The 26182-nt window shown below is 39.6% G+C and overlaps 1 protein-coding gene across 3 annotated transcripts in view; it reads left to right on the forward strand.

Annotated features, from left to right (window-relative positions):
• The window catches only part of lyn (LYN proto-oncogene, Src family tyrosine kinase), a 101086-nt gene that overhangs the window by 72613 nt on the left and 2291 nt on the right, over positions 1-26182 (forward strand). For all 3 annotated transcript variants that reach the window (XM_052023974.1, XM_052023973.1, XM_052023975.1), the window contains 4 exons: positions 3117-3297; positions 4334-4412; positions 15478-15631; positions 17539-17670. In XM_052023974.1, coding sequence (XP_051879934.1) covers positions 3117-3297; positions 4334-4412; positions 15478-15631; positions 17539-17670 — 546 coding nt within the window. The remainder of the gene's footprint in view (positions 1-3116; positions 3298-4333; positions 4413-15477; positions 15632-17538; positions 17671-26182) is intronic.

A 26182-nucleotide genomic window follows, 5' to 3' on the forward strand; every position in this document is an offset into this window, starting at 1 on the left:
GTGTTTGTAAACTACTGCATAAATACAAAAGTTTACTTCCTTTGTGCAGCTGCTCATAATACATTGGGAGTACTGACACTGAATAATACATTCAGACCTGTTCCATAGTATCAGAGGCCTGAATATTTGTGAGCTTTCCAGGCTAAGGGCACAATCTTAAAATGAGCAAGAAGATGTAATGCAGTGAGTCCAGGTACAAGCGACTCCAGCATCATGATCATTCTGCTAATGGAAATTTGCCCTTACAGAACTCGCATATCATTACCCAAAAATTTGAGGTACAGAATAAATTTCACTCTCGCAGAATTTACATAGAAAAAAAAGTAAATAAATCAATTCACATTCTCTTTTCAACTTGTGTTTCTTAATGCATGTGTAGATGATGTGGCTTCCCTTTTATAGAAAATTGTGATTATAAACTATTTTCTGGGAACACGCCCTCACCACCCACCACCACCCCCCCCACAAACCCCTCAGCCCCCATAACACAGGTGTCACCTGTATAATACAAGTCAAAGCCCTTATAAAACTTCATTGAATTTCTAATTTCAGTCTGGTGAAAAACACATATTTACCTAAAGAACTTCAGTTTGCCTAATATTGATGTCTGTTCTAATAAGGTGGTTTCTTAATTTAATACTTTGCTAATTTTTTCTACTTTGGGAAATTCCTGTTAGATTGTGGAATTATCATGAGTGCAGCAGATAAAACCTGGCCCCACTTCTACTGTCTATTTTCAGGTCAAAAGGGCAAAACCATAAGGGGAGCAGAGTTGGGGAAAACGATAGCTCAAAGCTAGGTCATGCCAATTGGGTTAAGAGGAAGTCTTTGGAGATGGAGAAAGTTAAACAAACAGACCTCGGCACTAGCCTTGACATTTTTAGTGAGCTTTTAGGACAAGCTGGAATAACAGAAGTCTTTGTTCATCGTTGAATTATCCTGTGCTTCCATTAATTCGTTCTCCTAAATGAATCAGGAAATAAGAGAAGATTAATAAATAAATTAAATTATTTGTTTGTTTATATTATAGTAACAAATGCCCCACGTCTTCCAGAAAGGCAAACAACAACGATTCACAATCTATGTGTTGTTGATATGCTGAATCAACATGCAATGTGCACAAGGATTGTCGTCTTGTATTGCCATTTCAGTGAGCACAGGCACAACAGGCTAGTGATATTTGTACTAGCAGAAGGAGATAAGGCCATGGCCTGCCTTTCACATCTCTTCAGTGATAGTGCACTGTTACAGCTGCATTTGAGTCACAGTGGCAAACCAAAGGATGGTTGATGAATACTGATGATGTGGTTGGAAACGCTGATGTACACCCATGGGCATGGGCATATGCACAGCCAGCGAACAATGAAATCCATGCAAAATATGAGAGCAAGCCCTTATTATGCTTCAACAATGCTTCTGTTTCCTGCACTAGTCTTGGAGCTTTGTAATATTCAGCCATGTGGTCATCAGGACTAGGTGGTCTGCTGCTCAATCTCCCATACAGCAAGCAGGACAAGGAAGAGGAAGGAATCAATGATCCCTTTCTGACTGCACTGTCCATGAAGAACTCATCAGGATCTAATACTAGTAACCACATTTACAATTCCTGTTTCATTAACGGATACAAATCTTCCAAGCATCTGCTTGGCCACAATGTAAAGATAAAAGCCACCGTGAAACAACAATTTCGATCTAAACTGTGACATATTCTATATAGAACTGACTAATCCCTTTTGTGCATTTCTTTGGTGTCCATCTTCTATGTCCTTTCGCATTTCATTGGTGGCCACAGCAAAACTGATGGGAGGTGCTAACCTGCAGAAGAAGATGCAGATAGCTTGGACAGCCTCCTGTGGACTACCAAAAGCATAGGCCCGAGAGGAGTGGCGTGGTTTGCGGATGAACAGTGTCTTCCTGAGAAAAGATGATAGATTTGTGCTCAATGGAGACACTTGCCAACGTGGAGTGTGTCCCTAATAATCTGGTAAACAGGTAGCTGGGCAGCTGGTGACACCCTGCAAGAACACTGGTATCCATAGTCATAATGGCCGCCAGCTGATCTTGTACCAGTGTTGGATGGTAGCTGTTACTTGCTGTCACAGATGTTGCAACATCAGCTATCAGAATGCATCATGCTTGGGACCACAAGTGTGCAAAAGGAGTTGGCCACTAATTCCATCCCAGAAAGGATGTCACAAGCTCTCTTCAAAGCCCTGTGGCAAGATGGTGCTGGACTTCTCATTGACCCTCATTCATTGAACATATCTCTAGGCAGTTCTTCTAATGCACCTGGTTTTTAACTGTGCTTACTCATTAACCTCCACAGCTCATTTCACTCAATCTCCATCTGAGCCCCAGGAAGAGGAGCCTGTGTGCAGGCTGCTTCCTCTAATTTCCCAGCCACTGGCCATTCATGTTCAACATCACCACATGCATTCCCTACTCTGTTATCCACTAATTATGCAGTGTCTCTTCCTTCATTGCTGCTGCCTTGTCATTCCACCACTGCTTGGCTTCCTAAAAGGAAAAAGACACAAGTATAAGTGTTTGGTGGTGATGATGAGTAATGAGGGGCCATCTCCAGCTGGTACATCTGATGCTCTGAGGGGTCAGTGGGATACAATCAGGAGGGTGAGGTCTTCAATTATGTTTGCTGCCTTGGATTTCAAGAGGGAAGGAAACAATACTGCTGGCTAGTTGGCAGTGGGTGCAGGCTGTGAGTTTTGGCTCTTGCGGCCGTGCTTTGCTTGTGAGGGTGAGTGGAGTATCTGAATGAGTCCTGATTGTTAGTGTGAACTGAGCAATAGCAGAGACCAGTAGCGTATTTGATCAGACCTAGGATATGAAAATACTGTAGATTCACAGCCTTTGACCACTCATACGAGACCATCGACCTGCTTGTGATACCCGTTGATTCCTAGCGTTGACCACAATTATCTGCTCTGATTATCTTCTGAGCTTACCTGAAGGCTTCATGTTGATGTCAATGCAGCAAAGTAAATACATTTTAATTTGTGTTTATAATCAAAAGCTGGCTTGTAACACTGTAATAAAAGATGTTGATTAATTTGCTATTGCTGGATTTCCTTTAGAGCTTATGTTCCATTTTGTTTCAGGTTACTATAACAATTCTACAAAGGTAGCTGTCAAAACTTTGAAACCAGGCACCATGTCTGTGGAAGCCTTCCTCGAAGAAGCTAACCTGATGAAAAAGCTCTTACACGATCGGCTGGTGCGGCTCTATGCAGTGGTGACCAAAGGAGATCCGATCTACATTATCGCTGAATTTATGGGCAAAAGGTCAGTTTGGACTCTAGAGCTAAGCATAGTGGGATGATTGAGTAAGCCAAACTTTTGTGTCACTATTGACCAACTTTGAAGTCTGCTTACTGTGGAATAACCCTTCCCCTGATCGTGTTGGAATTTAGAATTGGACTAGAGTTATACAGCACAGTAACGGGCCCTTCAACCCAACTCATCCATGCCAACCAAGGTGTCTTCCTGAACTAGTCCCATTTGTCTGAATTTGGCCCGTATCCCTCCAAATCTTTCGTATCCATGTACTCTCCTCCACTCAGTTTGTCTTCAACCCTTTTTTTAAATGAATAATAAGCAACTGGGAGCGAGTCGAGCAGCATCTGTGGAGGCAAAAGGTGGAAGTCAACAATTTTTGTTGAAACCCCTGCATCGGGACTAAGAGGAAAGGGGAAAGTGCCAGTATATAAAGTACGAAGGGCAGGGCAGGGGGGGACGGGGTTGGTGGAGTTTGATAGAGGCTGGTAAATGATAGATGGGAACCAGATGGGGGAGGGGGGATGGGAGAGGTGAACAAAGGGAATAGGTGAATGTGTGTGCACAGGAGCAGAATTCCAGGCCTGTGGGTTACCTGAAATTGGAAAATGCAATATTTGTACCATTGAGTTTCAAGCTATGCAAGTAGAATATGCAATGTTGTTCTCATACCATCGGGCAGTATCAATCCTGGATGTCAGAAGAGGGCGACACCTCAGCACCAAGAAGTACTAACTCTGAGAACAGCAATTGAAATGAATGCAAGTATATGGCTTGTAATTCCATAACGGCCATGTGTACATTTTGCATTTAAACTGCAAAAATCTCCAGGTGTTCTTTAATTTCTATTATTTAAGCAATTCTTACAAATGACATTCAAACACCAGAGAAATTAAATGTAATTTTATTATTTCAGAATTAATTTCTTTAATTCATTAAACTAAAATGTTTTAATTGCTCGGATTTAAAGAATAGAGTTTTGCAAATAACAATTACTTGCTGCTTTTAAACCTTTGTTCATTGAGTCCATTTCTTGAATTGCAGGTAGTTTACTAGATTTCCTGAAGACTGATGAAGGGAGAAGACTTGTGTTACCAAAAATGATAGATTTCTCAGCACAGGTCAGTAATTACATGGAAATAAGATGTAACCCATTTTAGATGTCTTGCTTTGTATTTGTACAGAATGCATTTTCAGCGTGCCTTTATATAGAACGTGTTCAGTTTTTTTTTACCAAAGTCCTACGTGTCCAAACAATATCAAACTGGTTTCTTTCTTTCATTACAACAGGTGACGATGTTTAGCTTTTTATTCAAAAAAAGTGCTTATTTGGAAATAGCATTTCACTTGATGGCCCATGGATTATGAATGCAAGACTTTTTCTCATACTCGCTTTCTTTCTTGTCAAGATGCTTAGGCCAGCATTTAAGAATGACGTATACCCATGCTCTCACCCCAAAAAATAATGGGATCAATATGAACTTCCTCAACAACAGGCAGGAAAAAGTCAATGGATGGTTAAATGTGTAAAGTTGATCATTAATGCCCAGGTCTGTCACCCCTACAACTACAGACTGCATTTGCATACCAGTAGCTTTTCATGCCAAAGGAATTTAATTCATTATAATATTTAAATCCTGACCAGTAGATTTGGGTTTCTAATTTAAATTACTGCTATATGCTGAGTTTCCCAGAGCTCAATGAACCCATTTAAATGGAGATGACAGTTCTGGCTACAGTAAGTAACTACTTTATGGAGAGACAGATGGAAATCGCCCAAGCTCTTTCCCCACCTCCCTCTGCAAAATATAATCTTCCTTTCACTCCATCTCAGTTGAATGATCTCCTAAATGATACTAGCTGCTGTCATCTTTCCTGCCCTCCAGCCTGTTTCTTTGGCAGAGAAACAAAATTTTGAAAAGGATGAGGTCCTGCTGTTAAATTTGGCAGAATCTTTGTGTTCCTGGGAGCTTCCATCCTTCTCCCAGCACAGTACCCTGCTCCCAAATTGCCACACTGTTTTCTTTCCCTACCTCCCCCTACACCCTGCTCCATCCGCCTATACATTCCAGCCCTCCCCAAAGGTATCAGGACTAATGTGCTGCTGAATTGTTCAGCAAAAGTCTTTGTAGCTAGAGTGCAGTAATGCATCTTCTGAGTTGTCTTCCTTTCCAGCTACTTTCCTTTACTCTGTCAATGGCACTAACCTGTATTCAACTAGGTTTCATAAGTGCCAGACATTTTCTTTTGTCTAACACCATAGCACAGTCCTCAAAAAGGCAGAATTGTCAATCGCCAGAATAGGCAACTATCAGCAGGATCACTCAGTGAAGGTTAAGGTGACAGAAGAAGAATCTATAGTGTCGGCATTGTACCTTCAATCCACAGGTTCTGAAGCTAGCTAAAGCCATGCAGACTGAGGGCCAAAGTGTGCTGCCATCTTGGCTCTGTTCCGTATTTCCTTATAGATATAGATGAAGGCCATTCAGTCCATTGAGTCTATGCTTGGTTCACAGAGCAATCCCATTCCCCTACTAATTTTCCCTGTAATCTATTCTCCCCACATTCCCATTAATTCTACCACCCACCTCCACCAGGTGCAATTTTACATTGACTATTAATCTGCTAAACTGCAGACTTTTTTGGGATGGGGGTAGGAAACCAGAGCACTCAGAGGAATCACGCACAGTCCTAGGGAGAACATGCAAACTCCACACACGCAGCGCCAGAGGTCAGGACTGAACCAGGGATTGCTTTAGCAGTGAGACTACAGCTCTGCTCACTGTGCCATTATGCCATCCATTCACCAACAATACTTTCTTTTAAAACTACATACCCTTGCTCCTTGTTGGGGATTTTTAATTCATTTTTGGGATTAAAGACCAATAATTATTTCCCATCCCTAATTATCATTGAGCAGGTAGTGGTGAGCTGTCTCCTTGGACCATTGCAGTCCTTCTGGTGAGGGTACCCCCCATAGTACAGTTGGGTAGGAAACTCCAGGATTTAGACTTAATGATGAGCAATTGTTGGCACTTGGACTACACTCACTGGGAGTACAGAAGAATGAGAGGAAGCCTCATAGAAACATTTAGAAATGTTGAAAGGACTGGACAGAGTAGATGTTGGCTAAGCTGTTTCCCTTGGTGAGTGAGTCCAGGACTAGAGGGCACAGTCTTAGAGTTAGAGGGTACGGTTTAAAACAGAAATGAGGAGAAATTTCTTTAGGCCAGAGGGTAGTGAATTATATGGAATTCTTTGGCACATACAGCTGTGGAGGCCTGATCATTGGGGGCGCTTAAGGAGGAGATTGATATGTATCTGATTAGTCAAGGTAGCAAGGGATATGGGGATAAGGCCAGAAATTGGGGCTGGATAAGAATGGTTTTAGTTTAGCTCATGGAGCAAACTCGATGGGCCGAATGGCCTACCTTCTGCTCCTTTGTCTTGTGATCTTGTGAAGGACCAATGATATATTTCCAATTCGAGATGGTGTGCAACTTGTGGAACCTGTAGATGGTGATCATGGAGTCAAAGAGAAACAGCATGAAATAGACCCTTTGGCCACGAGTCCACTCTGACAATTAACCATCCGTTTACACTAATACTACATTAATTGGCCCTAAATTTTACCACTCACTTGCACACTAGGGCAACTTACAATGGCCAATTAACCTACCAACCTGCATGTCCTTTGTGATGTGGGACGAAAACCAGGGCACCTGGAGGAACCCCATACGGTCACAGGAGGAACATGCCAACTCCATGCAGACAGCACCCAAAGTCAAGGTAGAACTCGGGTCTCTGGCACTATTGAGGCAGTGGCTCTATTAGCTGCGCAACTGTGTTCTCATGCACTTGTTGCCCCAGTCCTCCTTGTGGTCGAGGTCCCAGGAATGGGAGGTATTGTCAGAGCAGCCTGAGGAAATGCATTTTGTAGATGGTGCACACTGTAGCCACTGTGTACTGGGTGCCAGAGGGAATGTATGTCTAGGATGGTTGATTGGGTTTCAGTTCAGGAGATCTGCTTTGTTCTGGTTAGGCATCAAGTTTCTTGAGGGTTATTGTCATTGACACTCATTCAGGCAAGTGGAGAGTATGTTAGAAAGATCTTGGGGTCAGAAGATGTCACTCCTGTACTGTGGTTAGTCCAGCTGAATTTCTGGTAAACGGTGACCACCAACCCCCCAACCCCAGGATATTGGTGGTGGGGGTCTTGGGGACAGTAATGCCATTGAATCTTAAGTTATTCTCCATCTGACAAATTACTGCACTGCCTGTTTCTAGGTCCTGGTTTGTTTATTATGTGGGAGGGTCATTGTCTTTCTATCCAGCCATAGTCCGTCCTTGTACAGCATCTGACAAGGTCGAACAGTAATATGAATCAGTTAATTTCACTAACAGGATGTAGTGTGTCTGTTGTCACTCCTCTCTTTTTCACAAGTCTGCTTCCAGCAGTTGGCAGAATTGATACCAGAATATTCTTATGAAAACGGAAAAAGGTTGAAACCTCAAAGCAATTCCTTCCTGTACTGATAGAACACCTGCAGTTAAAATTCTCACCTAGGTTATTTAAAATATCTAGACTCCACTGCTTTGATGCAGTTTTTATTGTTTGGAGACGTTAAGTTAGAAAAGGAATCAAAACAATGTTTCCTCATTTATTTGCACTTCGTTTTCAGGAAGCTTTCATTTCTACCAAGGTTAAACAGAGATAAAACTGAAGATAATTTTAAAAGTGTGCCCAGAACATAAAGTTGTACTGATCCTTGCATACATACCAGCCAAAAAACCTTTTGTAAACACACTGATGAATTCTCAATCTACTATTTTGAATATTGAGAATAAGGATGCTTGGTTACTTAGCTGGTAGGGGATGAAAAGAAAGCACATTAACCATTGCCCAAAAATTTACTTGCAGATCAAACCCTGCATCTATATCTACAGCTTATTATTATTGGTGAGGTTTTCAAAGCCATCTAATTAGTCTTGCTCTGAAATACTACAAAATTCTTACAGAATGAACTGTACAACTTAAGTCCCGGGCTATGTCACCAAGCCATGTGAAATTTTAAGCATATTCCCAAAACTTTGGTCATAAAAGAGCTTTTTAAGAGAGTAGAGAGGTTAGAATTGGAATTCCAGAGAATAGGACCACTGGATGTTGGCTGAACTGACCTTAGAATGAGTTAGGACGTGAGTGGCAGACCTTTTGATGACCTGAAGTTTACAGGGATAGAATAGCTAATGTATTAGAGTAATCAAGTCTGGTGACAGAAAGTACAGATGAAGATTTTTGGCAGCAGAATTCCAGTAGGAACAGGGAGGATTTCCCTTGAGGTTTCTACCTTTTCCGTTTCATAACAATATTCTGGGGTCAATTCTACTAATTGCTGGAAGCACCTTTGTGAAAGGGGAATGGTGATAACAGGCACTAACATCCTGTGAGTGGAAATTAATTGATTTGGAATACCCTTCCAATGGTTTGGCAGTTGCTGTTTTATGACCTTAAGTAGCGGAAGGCGTTATTCTGCGGTAACAAGATTCCACAACCATTCCCACCTTCCCAGCAGGTTCTTTGTAACAAATGGTAACCTTGTCAGAAATCAGCCAATAAAAATATTTCTTTAGTGTTGATTTGCTGGACCATCAGATAAGTAGGGTTCATTCCCTGCTACGTTAATGTATTAAATAACAAAACATGTGAAGCACTCATTATCCCTTGATTTTTGATATTTCGAAGTTGAGGACTGGTCAGGCCTGGGGGTCTGTCTTTATTTTTATTTCACCTTCTTGAGGGGAACTATGATTGAAAATAACTGGATCCAAAAATCCCTCTAGCCTGCTAGGTACAACATAGGACATAACAGAATTCAAATCAATTGACTTCCTTCCCCTCAATTTACACTTTAGGCATTGTATCTAGTCACTTAGATTTTCATAAATGATGCAAATAAGATGCACGGTTTAAGCTTTTGAAGTAATCATTTGGTAGCACTGGGATCATTATTTGGCAAATCACCAATTGCCTTGCATCCTGTGTAAACTTGCTTACTGCTCAGCTAGATGGGTCCTAATGTTCAGGTCTTGCTCAACCATCACCCCTATCTATGCTGACTTGTACTGACTGCTAAATATGTCAAACTTAAGATTCCTATTGTTGCTTAAATCCCTTCAATTCCTTGCTGTTCCTCACATCCACCGACTTCTTTAACCCATTCCCCACAGTCCTTTCCATCTTTTCACCCTCGGTTTAAGAGAATGTTGCCAGAACTTGTTGGCCTGGGTTATAGGGAAAGGTTGGGCTGGCTGAGACTTTATTCCTTGGAATGTATGAGACTGAGGGGTGACCTTACAGAGGTGTATAAAATTATGAGGAGCATAGATAGGGTGAATGCACGTAGTCATTTTCCCAGGGAAAGGGAACCAAAAACTAGGGGACATAGGTTTAAGGTGAGGTAGGGAAATATTAGAAGGGTCCTGAGGGGGTATTTGTTCATGCTGAGGGTGGTGCATATATGGAATGAGCTTCTAGAGAAAGTAGGTGAGGCAGGTACAATAACAACGTTTAAAAGACATTTGGATACGTACATGGATAGGAAAGGTTTTGAGAGATATGGGCCAAATGCATGCAGATGGGACTAGCTTAGGTGGGCACCTTGGTCGGCATGGACAAGTTGGGCCGAAGGGCCTGTTTTCTGTGCTATATCATTCCATAATTCCATCACTGTCACTATGCTTTCAATCTGGAATTCCGTCCCTAAATCTCTGACTTTTTATCTTTGTAAAACAAAGTATTTTCCTTAACTGATGTTTCTTCCTTTTTGAAATCTCTCCTGGATCTTTTTTTTTGCTGAGTATATATTAGTAGGAGTATTAAAATGATTTTCTATATTAAGGATAGTAAGTTGTTGTGGATTAATTAAACTACGATTCCTTAGAACATTCACAAAATGCCAAAGATTTCCATCATCCTCTTGATTCAGTGCAGTGAACAAATTGAAAATAATATTCTATTCCTGATAGTTATATTGTGAAAAAGAAAATCAATAGTAAGTTCTTGATACCTACTCAATCGTTTGTTTAAATCAGGTCAGATGCCTGTCCTTTTCATGACCAAACGGAGCTGACCAACTCCAGGGATTTCTTGCTTGACTTGTAGGGATGTCTTTAATAAGCTTCTGGTATGCCATTTACTGGGAGTTTCACATGCAGTCTACCTTTCATGTGCAAGACATAGTGTGTAACTAGCTGAAAAAGATTGGAAGTCATCTAAAAAGTGGAGGGAAATGTGAATTAGAAATTTTATTTTCCTGCAACATAGTTTGAGGAATAATCTAATATTTGAGGTATAGAGAATATTATCATTTATATTTAGGGAAAACAAAAGGAATGAGAGAAAGAAGTATTAAATAAGTAATAGAATGGGGTTAGACCAAGCAGATGTCAGTAGGTTGTGGTGTGCATGTTGATAGTTCATGTAATGTTATTACAACATTTTAGTCGGACATATGGCTTCTTGGAATATCACAGACCTAGTGTTACAGAAACAGGTGGCTTTGTGGCTGAAAATTCTAATTAATCTTACTGTCATGCCATTGCTAATTCTATTTTGTACTTATCTATTGGTGTTTGCTTCCACTGTAGAGAATGAATGATGCATGGAGTTCATATGCTACCTTTTCTATTTCACAACATGAATCCTTCCAATTTAATGGTGTGAAGTTCCCCAGTCTATCAGAGTTCTACTTGAAGCCAATTGGGCTGCTTGTACCATTGCTGATGTTAAGTTTATTATTTCTCAAGAATTAGCAGTCATGCAAACCCATAGTGGTGGTTGACATCACAAAAAGAGATTCTATTATTTATAGATCACATTCAACGGTAATGTCTACAGGTGTTCTCCAGACATAATGTTAGCAAACAGCACAGTAGATTTTGAGTCAGAGCTGCTACAAGCATCTGAATGATGAACCTAACTTCCATTAAAAATTTGAAGTAAAATTCCCAAAATTCATATATAGAGTTCTTTCAGTAATTTTACTGTGGGAACACCCTTACCACACAGAACTGCAGCAGTTCAAGCAGCAATGTTTTTTTTTCCATGGGGTATTGGTGTTGCTAGCAAAGCCAGCATTTATTGGCCTTCCCTATATTCCCTGGGGTAAGTGGTGCTGATTCTTTGTATAAACTGTTCTGTGCTTCTGGTGAAGGTATCCCAGAGGGATGAATGGATGGATTGGTGAGGATGAAGCCATGTAGGTTTATCCCACTTGTTGGTTACTCATCACCTTCCTCAGACCCAGTCTAGCAGCTATGTCTCTCAAGTACTGGCCATTTCAGTCACTCGATGATGGATAACTGAAATCCTCCACTCACAGTAGAATCTGTGCCCTAATCACTGTGTACGACTCCCAAATATACCTGATGAAGAACTAAGTTGTTTGTTAAGGGAGGGCAGAGGGCTGCATTGTAAATGATCTAATGTCATGAAACTGGAAGAGGTCCAGAGTTAATGCGGAGGATTCCTTGGAGTACTCCCTTCTGCCTATATACCATTGTGTTGCCACCTCTGTTGGGTCCATCTTGTCAATGGGATGGGATATACCCAGGCATTGTGATAAAAAGCCCTGAGATATTTGCATGATTATTAGGCTGTTGCTTGATGCTCTACCTGTCCCCAAAAATTCATGAGGGGGACTTTGTAAGGACATCTGAACTGGGAACAACTTTTTTGGGGATCTGCTTTAATTTTATTTGTTTGTTTATGTCACCTTCGAACTGTAGTTGGTAATGAATGTGGTCGTAGCCCCCATTACCAGACCAGAATGACTTTTTTTTAAGAAGTGTTTTTGGAATTCTTTGGTATATCAGGAAGGATTTCTAGCCATTTTGCCGCTAATAATAATTTTGCTGCTTCTGTTCAGACACATCAGTTAGCAGAAAATAACACGGTGATCACAATTTCCATCAGCACAAAAGAGGAACTGGAAAAAACAGTGGCTACTTGCTGATCTAAATATCACTGAAGCGTACTGCATGCGAATAACTACAACTGTCCTCGCCCTGCTATTTGATCAAGAAAACAAAGTATAAGCTAGTCTACAGTTGATAAGTCTGTGTCATTGCCCCCACTCCCTCCCAACTCTTTCCCCAGTCAACCCCATTCTGGTGTTCAGAGAAGAGGGAGGGATAAATTCCGACCCTGCAACATTGGAGGAGGGTGGATCGCCTGAAATTGGTGCCGGTACAGGACTCCAGAGGCTGCATCTGCTCAGCTCAATCCCCTTTATCGCATGGCAAAGAAGTCCTTGGATATCTTAGGAAGATTCATTGGCAGGAGCTTCCTTAATCACACCCTCACAGTGATTGTATTACAATACCAGAGACATGCACAATAGGCTTAAGGAACTTTGGGAAGCAGGGATTTTGAATGAGTTTCCATTTGACTGTGCATTTACTGTAATATCCTCTTTCTAAAGAAAAACCTTGCAGTTTCACTGGCATGATTTCCCAGACATTGTACTAAGCAGTACAAAAAAGCATAGTTCCTGCCATGATGTGATAATCTAAATGGGACATGCAGTCTTAAAGTTGAATGTGGCCAAATATCCATTTGAATAAAAAATGGAAATAGAGCAATATTTGTCAAAATCATTGCGACATTTGACTTAACCACTATTGCAACATTTTTTTTAAATGTTGCAATTTATTTTCTTCCTTTTTTAAACAAAAACTGATGAATAAAAAAAAAATTTCACAGAAAGGGCTGCGAAGAGTTACATCTGCTAGATTTTTTTCATTGCTTTCCTGAAACTGTTCATTCAAACTGGGGTAGAATTCCAGAGGTACAGGAAGACAGCACATTCAAAAACAATTTTTCTCTATGGCAGCAGAGATAGGATCATTAAACTATTCATTTCAGGGAGCTCATGGAATTATTATAATCGAGTCAAATCTAATAGAAGTTTAGAGCTGTTGAATAATGACTTGAAGAACCTGGATGGATTTTGTCATTCATATTTATAGCACTCTGCTACTGCCCCTGGCTGGGATGTTTAACAACAGAAATCAGAAATCACATCCAGGATCGTTATAACTGTACGTAGCTCGATAACGTGTCAGAGAGTGTTTTTACCTATAGAATATTCATCAGCACACCATACCTTTTTAGTTGAGAAGTATGAGAAATAGAATCACATACTCCTATGTACTTGCTGCAATCAGACCTGTTTCCTTTCTTGTAGATGGTCATGGTTACAATGTCTCTGAGTTTCCCTGGCATGTCCTCTTCTTCCTGCACATGGGAAATAAGTAATGGATTTGTGACTGAAGTTCCTCTCTGCCAAGTTTTAGAATTTAAGCACGGATACCATCTGCTCCTTGGGCCTTCTTGCTTTTCAGTTGGCATAAGGCCTTTTTTGACAGCTTGTTCGTCAGGGTGGTAGCGAGGTTGGAAAAGAGAGTTCATTGTGGAATGGAGTTGAGTACCTTCTCATCAAGGACTAAGTTGTAGTTGAGGAGCTCTTTGAAGTGTTCCTCCCAATAGGACCTAACTTCCTCTCTGTCCTTGATAAGTTCCCCTCTCTTCTTGATCCTCAGTGGGTGGTCCCTTGGATGTCTTGGCCACAGGTGACCTTGTACACACTGAAGAAACTGCATATGTCGTGGTTATGAGTAAATTGCTGGATGTGTTATATTCTTTCCATCCACCATCTGTTCTTTAGGTCATGGATTCTTTTGTTGGAACCCGGCCTTTGATTATGGTTAGGGCAGTTATTTTTCCCTTCAAGTGTAATGAAGTTTCCAATCTGATTTCAAAGCAACTAAATTCCAAGCTCCATTGTGGCAAGCAGAAGGAGGAAATGATTCAAGAATCTTTTCAGAGCTTCCTTAAAAATCCACTAACTCGGGGTACACCATGGATCTTGACTGCTCAAAATGGAGAAGGAGAATTAAGGGTGCCATTAAGAACTTAAAGTCTATCTATTAGGACCACACACACTCAGTGTAAGTGATGAAAAAAGCTTATCACTTCCCAAACTACCCACATGCTCTTCCCATCAAGTACCTCTCGCCCCAAATGGGTCCCACATTGGTCTCATTAGTCTTCTCAGAATCACAGAACTAGAGTAGAAGTAAGTCATCATCAATTGCAAGGGATTGTCTAAGACAAAGATAATAATGTTACAGAGGCATTTTGATCCCAGTTCTAAAATGGAATTCAAAATTCTGTGAGGCATCCAGTCAATGGTGAAGTTGGGATCATTCAACCAACATTTTGTTCCTTGTTGTTTATGTCTGTCAAGTCATCGTTTCTTTGCCTGCTATCCTTTGCTAATTTGTTGCTGGTCATTAAGCATAGCTCACAACTTCTCTCTCACATTGTCTCACCGTGGTAACATGAAATTGGCGGTCCATGTAGCTGAAATAGGTAACGTAATGTGCAGTGCTTCAAGCAGAAAATCATCTTTATCCAACCTACTTTGTAACTTTAATTTTTGTACACTTGTTTTCTGCATTACTGTGAGGTAAATGATCTATAGCTGCAACATTGACTATTTCTCTTTCCACAGATGCTGTCTGACCTGCTGAGCTTTTCCAGCATTTTTCTGTTCTTGTTTTAGATCTTCAATTGTTTCCCTTTCATAATTAAATGAAAATCTCCACAAATAATTGATTCCGTCACTGAATTATGCAAAAGAATCATTCCTGTACATCAGAAGCTTCGCTTGGATTTAACTGCTTTGGCATAATTTGTTGAGGCTTATAGGACAGAAAAGGATACTGGTTACCTTCTATGGGCTCAACCTTCCTCATTCTTTAGATGCAACTTTGATCATTGACAACATTTTTTCAATGCTCTTTCTTGTACAATGCAATTTTGAAGTTCCTGTTTTCTGTTTCCTTGCCTCACTCATTGTGTATCTTAAAACAGGGTGTGGATTAACATAACACATGAAGCACACTGAAATGTTATCTAATCCTCAATTTGCCATTAGTTATCATCATTACAATCTATTGCCTCTTGCTCAATTGGTTCCTCCTGTGAGATTTACATAGAGGACCATGTTATTTTTCAGTCTGCTGATGCGTTGTTTAATATTTTACATGCCATTATCTGAATTTTGTAGAAACTGCTGCCTGAACAATCCAACTCCTAAAATATGCTTTGCTCTGTTGTAGATTGCAGAGGGAATGGCATACATTGAAAGGAAAAATTACATCCATCGAGATCTTAGAGCAGCTAATGTTCTGGTGTCTGACAACCTGATGTGCAAAATTGCTGATTTTGGCCTTGCACGAATAATTGAAGATAATGAGTATACGGCCAAAGAAGGTACATTTCAACATTCTGAGCTACAAAACTGATAGCAATTTTGTGAATGTTTAATTCCACTAAACTGTCAACGATATAATGTAATTAAAGTGGTTAATGACAAATACCATAACTAAATTATTTATCTACTAAATTATAAATGGAAAAATATCTGACATTTTTCCAGTAGGGTCTTGGGAATTTAAGGGTAATTCTTCTTGAATGTTCACATCCTCTAATTTTGTTAGAAATTGTGTAAAAGGTCATGTTTCAGAGCTTAAAGATCTGCTTTCACTTTTGCCAGCTCTATGGATCTTAAGGGCAAAGTGGATGGATATCTTTGTTTATCTGTAATGCCTGAGCTGCTTTAATTTTCCTCTAATCATTGCTTTCCTGACTCTTATGAGTTGAATATTTTAAATGTAATCTTTAAGTAAGCTTCGGGTTTATAATTGTGTCTGTTATTTATCATGAAAGCCAGCAATCTGCAGCAATAATAATTGCTACCGTAATTTTTAACCTTGGAATGAAATACTGTTTATCTGTTCAAACAACATCTTGTGATGATGTTGGCTTATTTTAATTGGCAGAAGAATTGTTACTATTTGTTTCATATCACGTCTATTGGTCCATGAAAATTTTTCAGTTTGAGTCATTCCATGCATTCCAGTAGCCCATGAGTAGTTAAGGAAGTAGTGAAGTATATCAGTGCAGAGTGATGACTGATAAGTCTGTAACTTATTTTCTTTATTCATTTCAAGTGAATACTCAGGATCTACGTGCATTGACTATAATTACAAAGCTCTGCTTTAAGCATTTCACCAACAATTCTCAATCACATTTTGAAAAATTAACCACCAGTGATAGGAAATCTTTGCTAATTAAGTTAAACACAAATTAAACAGTATGTTACTTTAAGTGGTTTATGGGCAAATGAAAGTGTCTAATAACTTAGAATAGGAGGTTAGAATATTTAAAAATGTCTACAAATACAGTTCTAAACCAATCTTATCATCAATTGTGTGAAAAAATAAAACTTTAGTTAGCAAGGCCAATTATCAGAAAGACCATGATCAAATAAGGTTCTAGTTTTATTATGAACTACAAAATGAATTGGACCAGCCATACACATACTATGATTGCCAGAGCAAGTCAGAAGCTGAGTAGTCTGAAGTTAATAGCTGATCTCCACTTCCCTAAATTTTTTTCCACCATTCACAACATACAAGCTTGGAGCATGTTGAAATATGCTCTGCTTGTTGAGAAGAAGGCAAAGGATTAATACATGAAGTTGACATCATTTAGGAGAAAGCATTTGATGATATAGGTACCCATCAACCATCTGACCATTCATTTCCTCCACCAGAGGTGCACCATCTCCAGTGTCACCATCTACAAGATGCACTGCAGAAATTCAATGGCTTCATCAGTAGCACGTCTCAAACCCATAACTGCAAACAGATTAAGAGTAAAATGAGATCAACACCACTAAATCCTCCTGCATGCCACATGTTCTCTTCCCATTGCTGGGTCAAGTTCCTGAACATCACTCCCTTGAAGATCTTCATGGAGACTGCAGCAGCTCAAGGAGATTGTTCACCACATTTTCAAGAAAGGTAGTTGCCCAATAACTATTGGCCTTGTCAGCAATACCCAGAGCCCAAGATTTAATAATGAAAAATAGCCTGAGATAACTCTAATTATAGCTGAGAAAATATTCCTGAAGAGGATACTTGGAAAGAAAAGGTATTCTGTTATCAAAATACTCATTTGTTGGAAATTAATTTGAATGCACTTTATATCCTTCTTGACTGCTGACTGTGAATATACCACATCATACTTTAGTATTCTATTTCTTGCAGAAGTTGAGCTTCAGGTGGTGAACAGGTGCTTGCAACATAATAAAAGTGTTATGTGTTGTGTTTTAGGGGCTAAATTTCCAATTAAGTGGACTGCACCTGAAGCTATAAGCTATGGATCTTTTACAATTAAATCAGATGTATGGTCATTTGGAATACTCCTGTATGAAATAGTCACTTATGGAAAAATTCCGTACCCAGGTAAGAATATCTACCCTAAGCAGTTGTTGACTACCCTGATATAAATATTGCTGGACACCAGATGATAATTTTCTGGAGTCAGACTAGATCCAGTTTCAAAATTTTTCCTTGAAAAACTTCTTTGCCTTCAACTTTCTCTTCTCATTTAGATTCCAGATTCAATCTGACAGTTCCACAGTACATCAACGTAGTGCCCTTATGCAAATCTTAAACAGTCTTGTGACTAAAGAACACCATAGCTCTGTTTTAAGCTGTTCAAGTGCAATATTCACGTATGAAAATTTCCAACAAAGATTTTCCATTAGCAATTTCACAAATTGTGCCCTTGCTCTTGATCCTTGGTACTGAGTTGAATTATGGTACCCCAGATAACTCTGCACAGACAGAATCAAATCTGAGATTACTCGGCAGTATATTAGAGCATACAAAAGTGTATCAGTTCTGATATATTAATTCTGTAGAAGAGCCTTTAATCCATCATAAGACATAAGGAGATTTTATCAAAAATGAATTAGCAAAGTCAAAATCCATTGCAAACCTTCCATTGACACAACCATTGCCATTTTCGTTGTGTTTGCTAAACCTGAACAGAAGCTACTTTTCAACAAAAATGATTTGTTCAGTTTGTCAGTCAATTATTATGTGGTTGGCAATCTTTCAACTGGAAGAAGACCTTTGAGCTATGAGTGTTAGAAGTTGTGTTTGGAATTTCCAAGAGAGTTCAAAGCAACGTTATTAATGCAATACAAAATAGAACGCATCTATAAAAGCTAGTTATTCTTAACTCTAGTCCTCTAGTTCTCTAGTTCTAGACTCCCTTACCCTGGGAAAAAGACTGCCTATCTGCTATATCTATGCCCCTCATAAGTTTGTAAACCATCATAAGGTCACACTCAGCCTCCTACATTTCAGTGAAAATAATTCCAGCCTATCCAATATTCCCTTATAACCACAGCCTTCCATTCCAGGCAAGATCCTGGTGAGTCTATCTGCACTCTCTCTATTGCTACCACATTCTCCCTGTAGTGTAACGACCAGAACTGTACACAATACTCCAACAATGGTCTAACCAATGTTTTGTACAGCTGCAACACTATGTCCCAACTATTCTACTCTATGCCTCAGCCTTTGACTGCAAGCTGGAGCAGATTTGATGGTCTCAGTGGCCTACTTCTGCTCTGAATTTTTTTTCTTCATGATGATCTGTTGGGATGATGTCTCACTATTTACTGTAACCCTTCCTAATCTTGAAGACCTCTATTGATTCAACCAGCAGCAACGAATATTTGGTATTGGTTTATTATTGTCACTTGTACCAAGGTACAGTGAAAAGCTTGTCTTACAAACCAATCATACAGGTCAATTAATTACACAGTGCAGTTACATTGAGTTAGCACAGAGTGCATTGCAGTAGTACAGGTAAAAATGGTAACAGTACAGAGTAAAGTGTCACAGCTACAGAGAAGGTGCAGTGCAATAAGGTGCAAGGTCACAAGGTCGATCGTGAAGTTATAGTCCATCTCATTGTATTAGGGAACTGTTTAATAGTCTTATCACAGTGGGGTAGAAGCTGTCTTTAAGTCTGGTGGTATGTACCTTCAGGCTCCTGTATCTTCTACGTGATGGAAGAGGAGAGAAGAGGGAATGACCCGGGTGGGTGGGGTCTTTGATTATGCTGGCTGCTTCACCAAGGCAAAGAGAGGTAAAGACAGAGTCCATGGAGGGGAGGCTGGTGTCCATGATGCACTGGGCTGTGCCCACAACTCTCTGCAGTTTCTTGTAGTCCTGGGCAGAGCAGTTGCTGTACCAAGCTGTGATACATCCAGATAGGATGCTTTCTGTGGTGCATCGGTAAAAGTTGGTGAGAGTCAAAGGGGACAAATGAAATTTCTTTAGCCTCCTGAGGAAGTAGAGGCACTGGTGAGCTTTCTTGGCCGTGGCTTCTATGTGATTTGACCAGGACAGGCTGTTGGTGATGTTCACTCCCAGGAACTTGAAGCTGTCAACCCTCTCAACCTCAGCACCATTGATGTAGACAGGTGCATGTACACCGCCCCCTTTCCTGAAGTCAATGACCAGCTCTTTTGTTTTGTTGACATTGAGGGAAAGGTTGTTGTCATGACACCATTCCACTATCTCCTTCCTGTACTCTGACTCATCGCCGTTTGAGAGATGGCCTACAACGGTGGTATCATCTGCAAACTGGTAGATGGAGTTAGAGCAGAATCTGCTTTAATGTGAATGTTTAGGGCAATAAGCAGGGCATTCACAGTTTGCACTTTGTAATTGTAACATTTTACCCTCTTAATGTTTTGATGAAAATACTCTGCATCCCTTATCACTGCTTTTACATCTGACCTGTTTGGAACATCCAAAACAGCATAATACTTCTGTGGCAGTTAAGGTCTTGTTCAATGTCAACACGATGTCTTTTTGTATTTCATACTTTTTGATGAACAGCCCGTAACGCACAGTCCTGGAGAGGTCCATAGAAAAAGAAAAGTGCACAAAGCAAAGAAGTTAAACAATGTTTTCAAGAACCCAAATATAATCACCATAACAAAATGTTATGAGCATAATCCACTTTGATATGGTATGTTTCAGAAAATGCCCTGCATTTGGATGGGCTTCTCATACACATATTCATACCTTTGATCAGTCCAGAAGGGTAATCCTGAGGTTCGAGTCATCTGTCATTTTAATTCTCCACCCCAGTCCCACTCTGACTTTTCCGTCTTTGACTTACTACATTTTTCCACCAATACCCTATGTAAGCTTGTAGAACAGCATCTCATCTTCAGTCTAGGCCTATTACAGCAATTTTTTTCTCTTTCTCTCCACAGATGTGGCGAAACTTAATGTTTCAATTTACTTTTCTCATCTTCTTCAAACTGATGTTTTTCAAAGTAATTACTACCTTGACAACTTTGATCCGAGCCCAATCACAGACTTTCTCTTGGTCCTCTCCATGCTATCCCTCTCTCAACTTAAAGCATGTTTGTTTCCTCACTTTTCCAGTTCTGATGAAGAGCCCTTGATCTAAAACCTCAGCTCTGCTTCTCTCCCCATTGAAGCTGTCTGACCTGCTGAGCCCTTCCAGAATGCTCTATTTTTGTTTCTCTTATAGCAGCTAATTTAACTGCTACCCCAGATTACTTTGTGACTGATTTTTGAAGTATATTTTCAGGAACATGCATATTGTTAGGTTTGTACTGTATTATTAAAAAAAACCTCTGTCACACCTTATTGAGAAAATTATTTGTTTCTGAAGGAGTTTACTTGTGTCTTTTTCTTTAAAATAATGTACAATGTCATTACCCAGTATAACCTCAACTCATGACACACACGCTGCTAAGGGAGTCTAGCATTACCACCAACATTGTACAAACAAGTTGGGGCCAAATTTAGCTGCAATGAGTGCGAAATGTTTCAATCTATAGCAGGGTTTCTCAAATTCATGGCTCCAATATCAGACCAAACCAGCATTTCCTCACTCCTTACCATACAGTCATTCTGGGATTTCTCAGCATTGGAGACTTCAGTACATTGCTCTACAGAGAGGAAGGCCTGATTTTAACATCCTTACTATATAATCAAAACTCTTCTGAAATTAATAGTTCCTCCTATAAGATAATTACTTTGAATAAAATATACCTTGCATACTTATGGTAGCACAGTCTCATAGCTCATAGAACTGCTGCCTTACAGCACCAGTGATTGGGTTCAATCTTGACCTTAGGTTATGTCTGTGTGGAGTTTACTGTTTCTCCCTGTGACCACATAGGTTTCCTCTGGGTGCTTCAGTTTCCTTCCACGTTCCAAAAACATGGTTGGTTAGTTAGCCACTGTAAATTGGTGTGTAAATGAGTGGTAGAGTGGAAGAGAATGTGGGGAGAATTTAAAAAAATAGCATTAATGTAAATAGATGTTTGGTTGTCAGCACAGACTCAGTGGGCTAAAGGGCCTTTTTCCAAGCTGTATGAAGGATACCAGAGGTGCCTCTGGGACATTATTCTTGTGTGCGTGCTGTTAAATATGTCAATCTATTGAATAATGTAATGGTAACCAATTATCAGTTTTGGACTTGATTCAATTAGCTGGTTATAAATGTAAGTATTTCTATTCAGGAATAGAGGACACATCCAAAATACCAAAATCAATTTTATCAAGAGATCTGATGTCTCATGATTCTGTCATGTTACTAAGTTAAAGACTTTGTATGTTTTATTACCATTATCTCCTTTACATAATAATGTGCTATTGCACTTAAAAGTAGAACAACAACTTTCATTTAAGTCACAACCTTAATCTGATTAAACAAATCTCAAAGCACTCCATAGAGATGACGATAGAGTAAGCAGGGATAACCAAAAGCATGGCCAAAAATGTAGGTTCTTAGCAAATTTTGAAGGAAAAGAAAAAGATCATAGGTTATGGGGAGAATGTTCCATAATTTGACCAAGAATGCTCAACCTCTGAAGATAAAGCAGATTACGTAAAAGCATCTGAAATTTGGAAGGAGGAAGGCACAGTGGCTGGAGGAACTGCAGAGCAAGGAGAAAGTCCAGAGACACTCATTTAATGAGGAGCTGGATTGTGGGTGTGATGCATTGGAGGAGATTGTTCCAATGGAGGTCAGTGATATTTGGGAGGAAAAAAAAGTGTGATCTAGATAACAGAAGTTTGACGTGTTGTGGTATCTGTAAGGTGAAACTTGGTTCAGCAAAGGAAGAACAGACAGGCAGATCTGGGGACGGCAGTTGGGATAGTAATGAGTTAGAAAGTTTAGATGAGACTATTTTATCAATGGTTTGGATATGAAATTTTGGTTTCGGTACAGGTTTGGAAAACATTGGGTTCAGCTTGCGTTGAGCAGCTGGGGGAGAGATTTGAACTGAGATACGGGAGCCAAACAGCATGGCTTCTTTCCTACCTACATCATATACAAGAACACAAAAAATAGGAGCAAGAGTAGGCTGCAGGTCCCTCAAACCTGCCCCGCCATTCATTATGATCATGGCTGATCAATCCTGACCTCAAAGTTCGTCATAACCCTCAATTCCTCAAACTTACAAATATTTACCTATCTCCCCCTTAACTAATGATCTGTCCTCCATCGCCCCCAAGAGCAGAGAATTTGAATCATGTTGATTAAAGTTCTTGATCTCAGACAGTTGATCCGAATGAACCAACATGTTGCTACCATGTTAGTTGTTTCTTTCTCTGACCAAGTGATGTTTTTTAATTCTTAAAATGTGTGACTTTGTCACAGACAACTTGTTTCACAGTTCCAGCTTCAGTCCTAACCTTGGATGCTGTCTGTGTGGAGTTTATGTATTCTCCCTGTGACTGTTCGGGTTTTTCCTGAGTGATCCAATTTTCTGCCATTATCACAAAGACATGCTGGTCAATTAATTGACCCCTGTAATTTAGCCCTAGTGTAGATGAGTGTCAGAGAATCAGGGGAATTCATGGATGTGAGATTACCATGGAAATAGGTGGGGGAATGGGACTCCTGGGGATATCCCAAGAACAAGAATAGACTCTTAAGGGCTGAATGGCCCCCTCCTTTGTTGTGAGAAGTAAAAACTATGGGAAAACTGAATATCTTTCAAAATTTCTTTAGGTCATTTGAGTCAGCTTCTTTCTTAACCAGTTTTATTTAAATTTGGAAAGAGGAACTAACAGTAAAGTTTGGAATTGAGAAATGCCTCAAAGTTACAGGTTCCTTTATTTCATTAAGCCTGACAACTGGGGTGACTTGCTAAACTGAACAAGCTTCCAACTGAAAAAGAAGTGCAACATTTTATGCTTGACCTCCAATCTCGTTTTCTCTTTTCTCCTATGATTTGCTGCAATTCTTCCCGTGGATTAATACCAAATTTATATTTTATTGTTTTGGGATTGCATTCTCTTGTGTGAAGTATTGTATCTGGTTCCATGCCAACTAATTAAAGCAATTTTCAGAATTGCCATGGGTTATTTTCCATTTAACGAAAAGTCGACCCTTAACGAACTAAAGCTCCATCAATTTCCCCGAGATTACCAACAGCCTGTTTTACCCTTCTGTTCTTGGTATTAGTGCTATGATTTACTTTAGTAAAACTTCAACAGAATCTGGGTGAATTCAGCATTTTTTCATCTTCCTGGAAATGAAATTCTTTAGAGTGCTTTTACAGATATTTCATTTTTCATTTTTCATTGCTCAAATATAAAATGCAGCATTCATAGCAGGCATCAGAAGTACCTAAGAACCTCAAAGTAGGTACCAGGAGTACTTGAGAGCCTACATTGTCAGCATATGGCATCACAGTACAATAGTTACCTACACACAGCAACCACCAAACTAATAGAAATTGGTCAAAAAGGCCCTGTCATCCAAGGTCACCATTTCCTTTAGTCCTCCTTCCTACTGCAGAGCAAAATTTAGGACAAAACTAAATTTGACATAATCAAGCAGTCAACAATCAATTATTTATTTATAACAATATGTTTTTAATATAATTTTCATAGGTTTTGTTCTGATCTTCTAAAGGTTTTGTGGAACTTTTTCTGCAGTAATCTCTTTACATTCTGAACAAAGTTTATATTGACAGACTCCACCTCAGTAAATTTCCACCATTTACTTCCTTCCGTCAAAAATTATATTATTTCAAAGTTATCCAGTTCCTATTGTTAGTAATAGGTTTTTTTAAATTTTAACTTATAATGCACATCATCCTGTGGAACATATCACAGTACTCTACTGTAATATTTGATATTAACTTTATTATTTCTACATATCTATATTTTGTTTTGATTGTTACTAATTTTGCCTAGTTTGTTAAGTGAGATCGTTCTTTCTGTAAATTACCTGGTGTTTTTTGCTTCTCAGATAATAAGCTTTATTTTCATTTAAAATGAGAGCAGAAGACTCCTGGAAATGCAGATCAGGCAGAGAGAGAATCAGTGTTAACTTTTTGGTCAATGACTCTTCATTAGAACTTGAAAAGTGAGAAAAGCAAGGGTATTTTTAAGCTGTAGAGAAAGGAAGAAGTGAAGAGACCAAAGGGATGTTTTTATTGTGTTGCCCTTATTCTCCTCCATCAGCTGCTCTTCTGAGCCATTATCACATGACATGTATTCCACACTCTCTAGCCCACTACTCATATATGTAAGGACTTCAATATACATACTGTGCAGCTTGCTATAGTTTTGGATTTGCTGGTTCCCCCACGGGCATGAGGGACATCATGTTTTATTTTCGTGCTTCCTTATGGTATAGAAGGAGGTCATTCAGCTCTTTGAGTCCATGCCAGCTCTCAGAATAAAAACTGAATTCAATACATGTCTGATTCTGGGTGTACAGCTTACCCTATTTTAAACAACTGAGCCTCATCACTTTCATAAGGCATATGCCCTGACAGGGAAGTCCTAGTTAAGGGAAGGTTGGAGTGCGAGAGGATTAAGTCAGGACTTGGGGCTCAGAGGACTGTGAGACGCACCTTTTTTGATCCCGGCAGGTTTGCCAGGTGGAGAAGACATCACTGCTGTTCTTTTCCATTTCTTGCCCTACCCTTGAAAATGTAACCAGTGTGCTCATTCAAAGATAACGTCACTGGCTTAGAGTAATCTTCTGAACAACTAAAATTTAAAACTGATGCAGGCAAGGATGTGGTGTGTCCCCAGACGTGTCCTACTGCCTGGTTTCCACCAGGCAAGAGCAGTTACATTTAAGCCTTATTTTTTAAAATCCAGCAACATAAAATGGAGTGAGTACATATTAGAACATAGAACATGGAACATAGAACAGTACAGCACAAGAACAAGCCCTTCGGCCCACAATGTTGTGCTGAACCAATTACATTAGTAATAAAACGACCAACTAAACTAATCCCTTCTGCCTACACAATGTCCATATCCTACAATTTCCCTCACATTCATGTACCAATCTAAGAGCTTCTTGAACGCGCCTATCGTATTTGCCTCCATCACCACCACAGGCAGCGTATTCCAGGCACCCAAAACTCTCCGTGCAAAAAAAAACTTTCCTCGCACACCTCATTTGAACTTTCCCCCTCTCACCTTAAATGCATGCCCTCTGGTATTAAACATTTCAACCCTGGGGTAAAGATACTGGCTGAAATTGCATATATAGTTGCAGATTATTGTATGTTTTTTTTAAGTTGGTGGAGGTGAAACATCCAGCCAATATTATACATTTTTATTTGTGAACTATCCAAGCCTGGATCTGTCATACTTGGAAAGTAAAGTTCCCTCTGCTTTCTCTGAACAACATGCCCAACTTCAGAAGTCCTATTACATGGGTGACATTTGAACCATTCATCAATACAACTTTCCTGTGACTTCTGGGTGAGGTTTTTGATTTGGACACTTGCATGGATGTTAGTCTTCTTTTGTGCCATAATATTAAAAGGGAGCACACCCAAGATTATTGATGGTTTTAATTATTTTAATTGTAGTCTTTCATTTAAGTCTGACATTGTCTAAGAAAAATTATTTTTCTCTCTCC

The sequence above is a fragment of the Pristis pectinata genome, chromosome 9 (genome assembly GCF_009764475.1).
Source record: "Pristis pectinata isolate sPriPec2 chromosome 9, sPriPec2.1.pri, whole genome shotgun sequence".
Lineage (NCBI taxonomy): Eukaryota > Metazoa > Chordata > Chondrichthyes > Rhinopristiformes > Pristidae > Pristis > Pristis pectinata.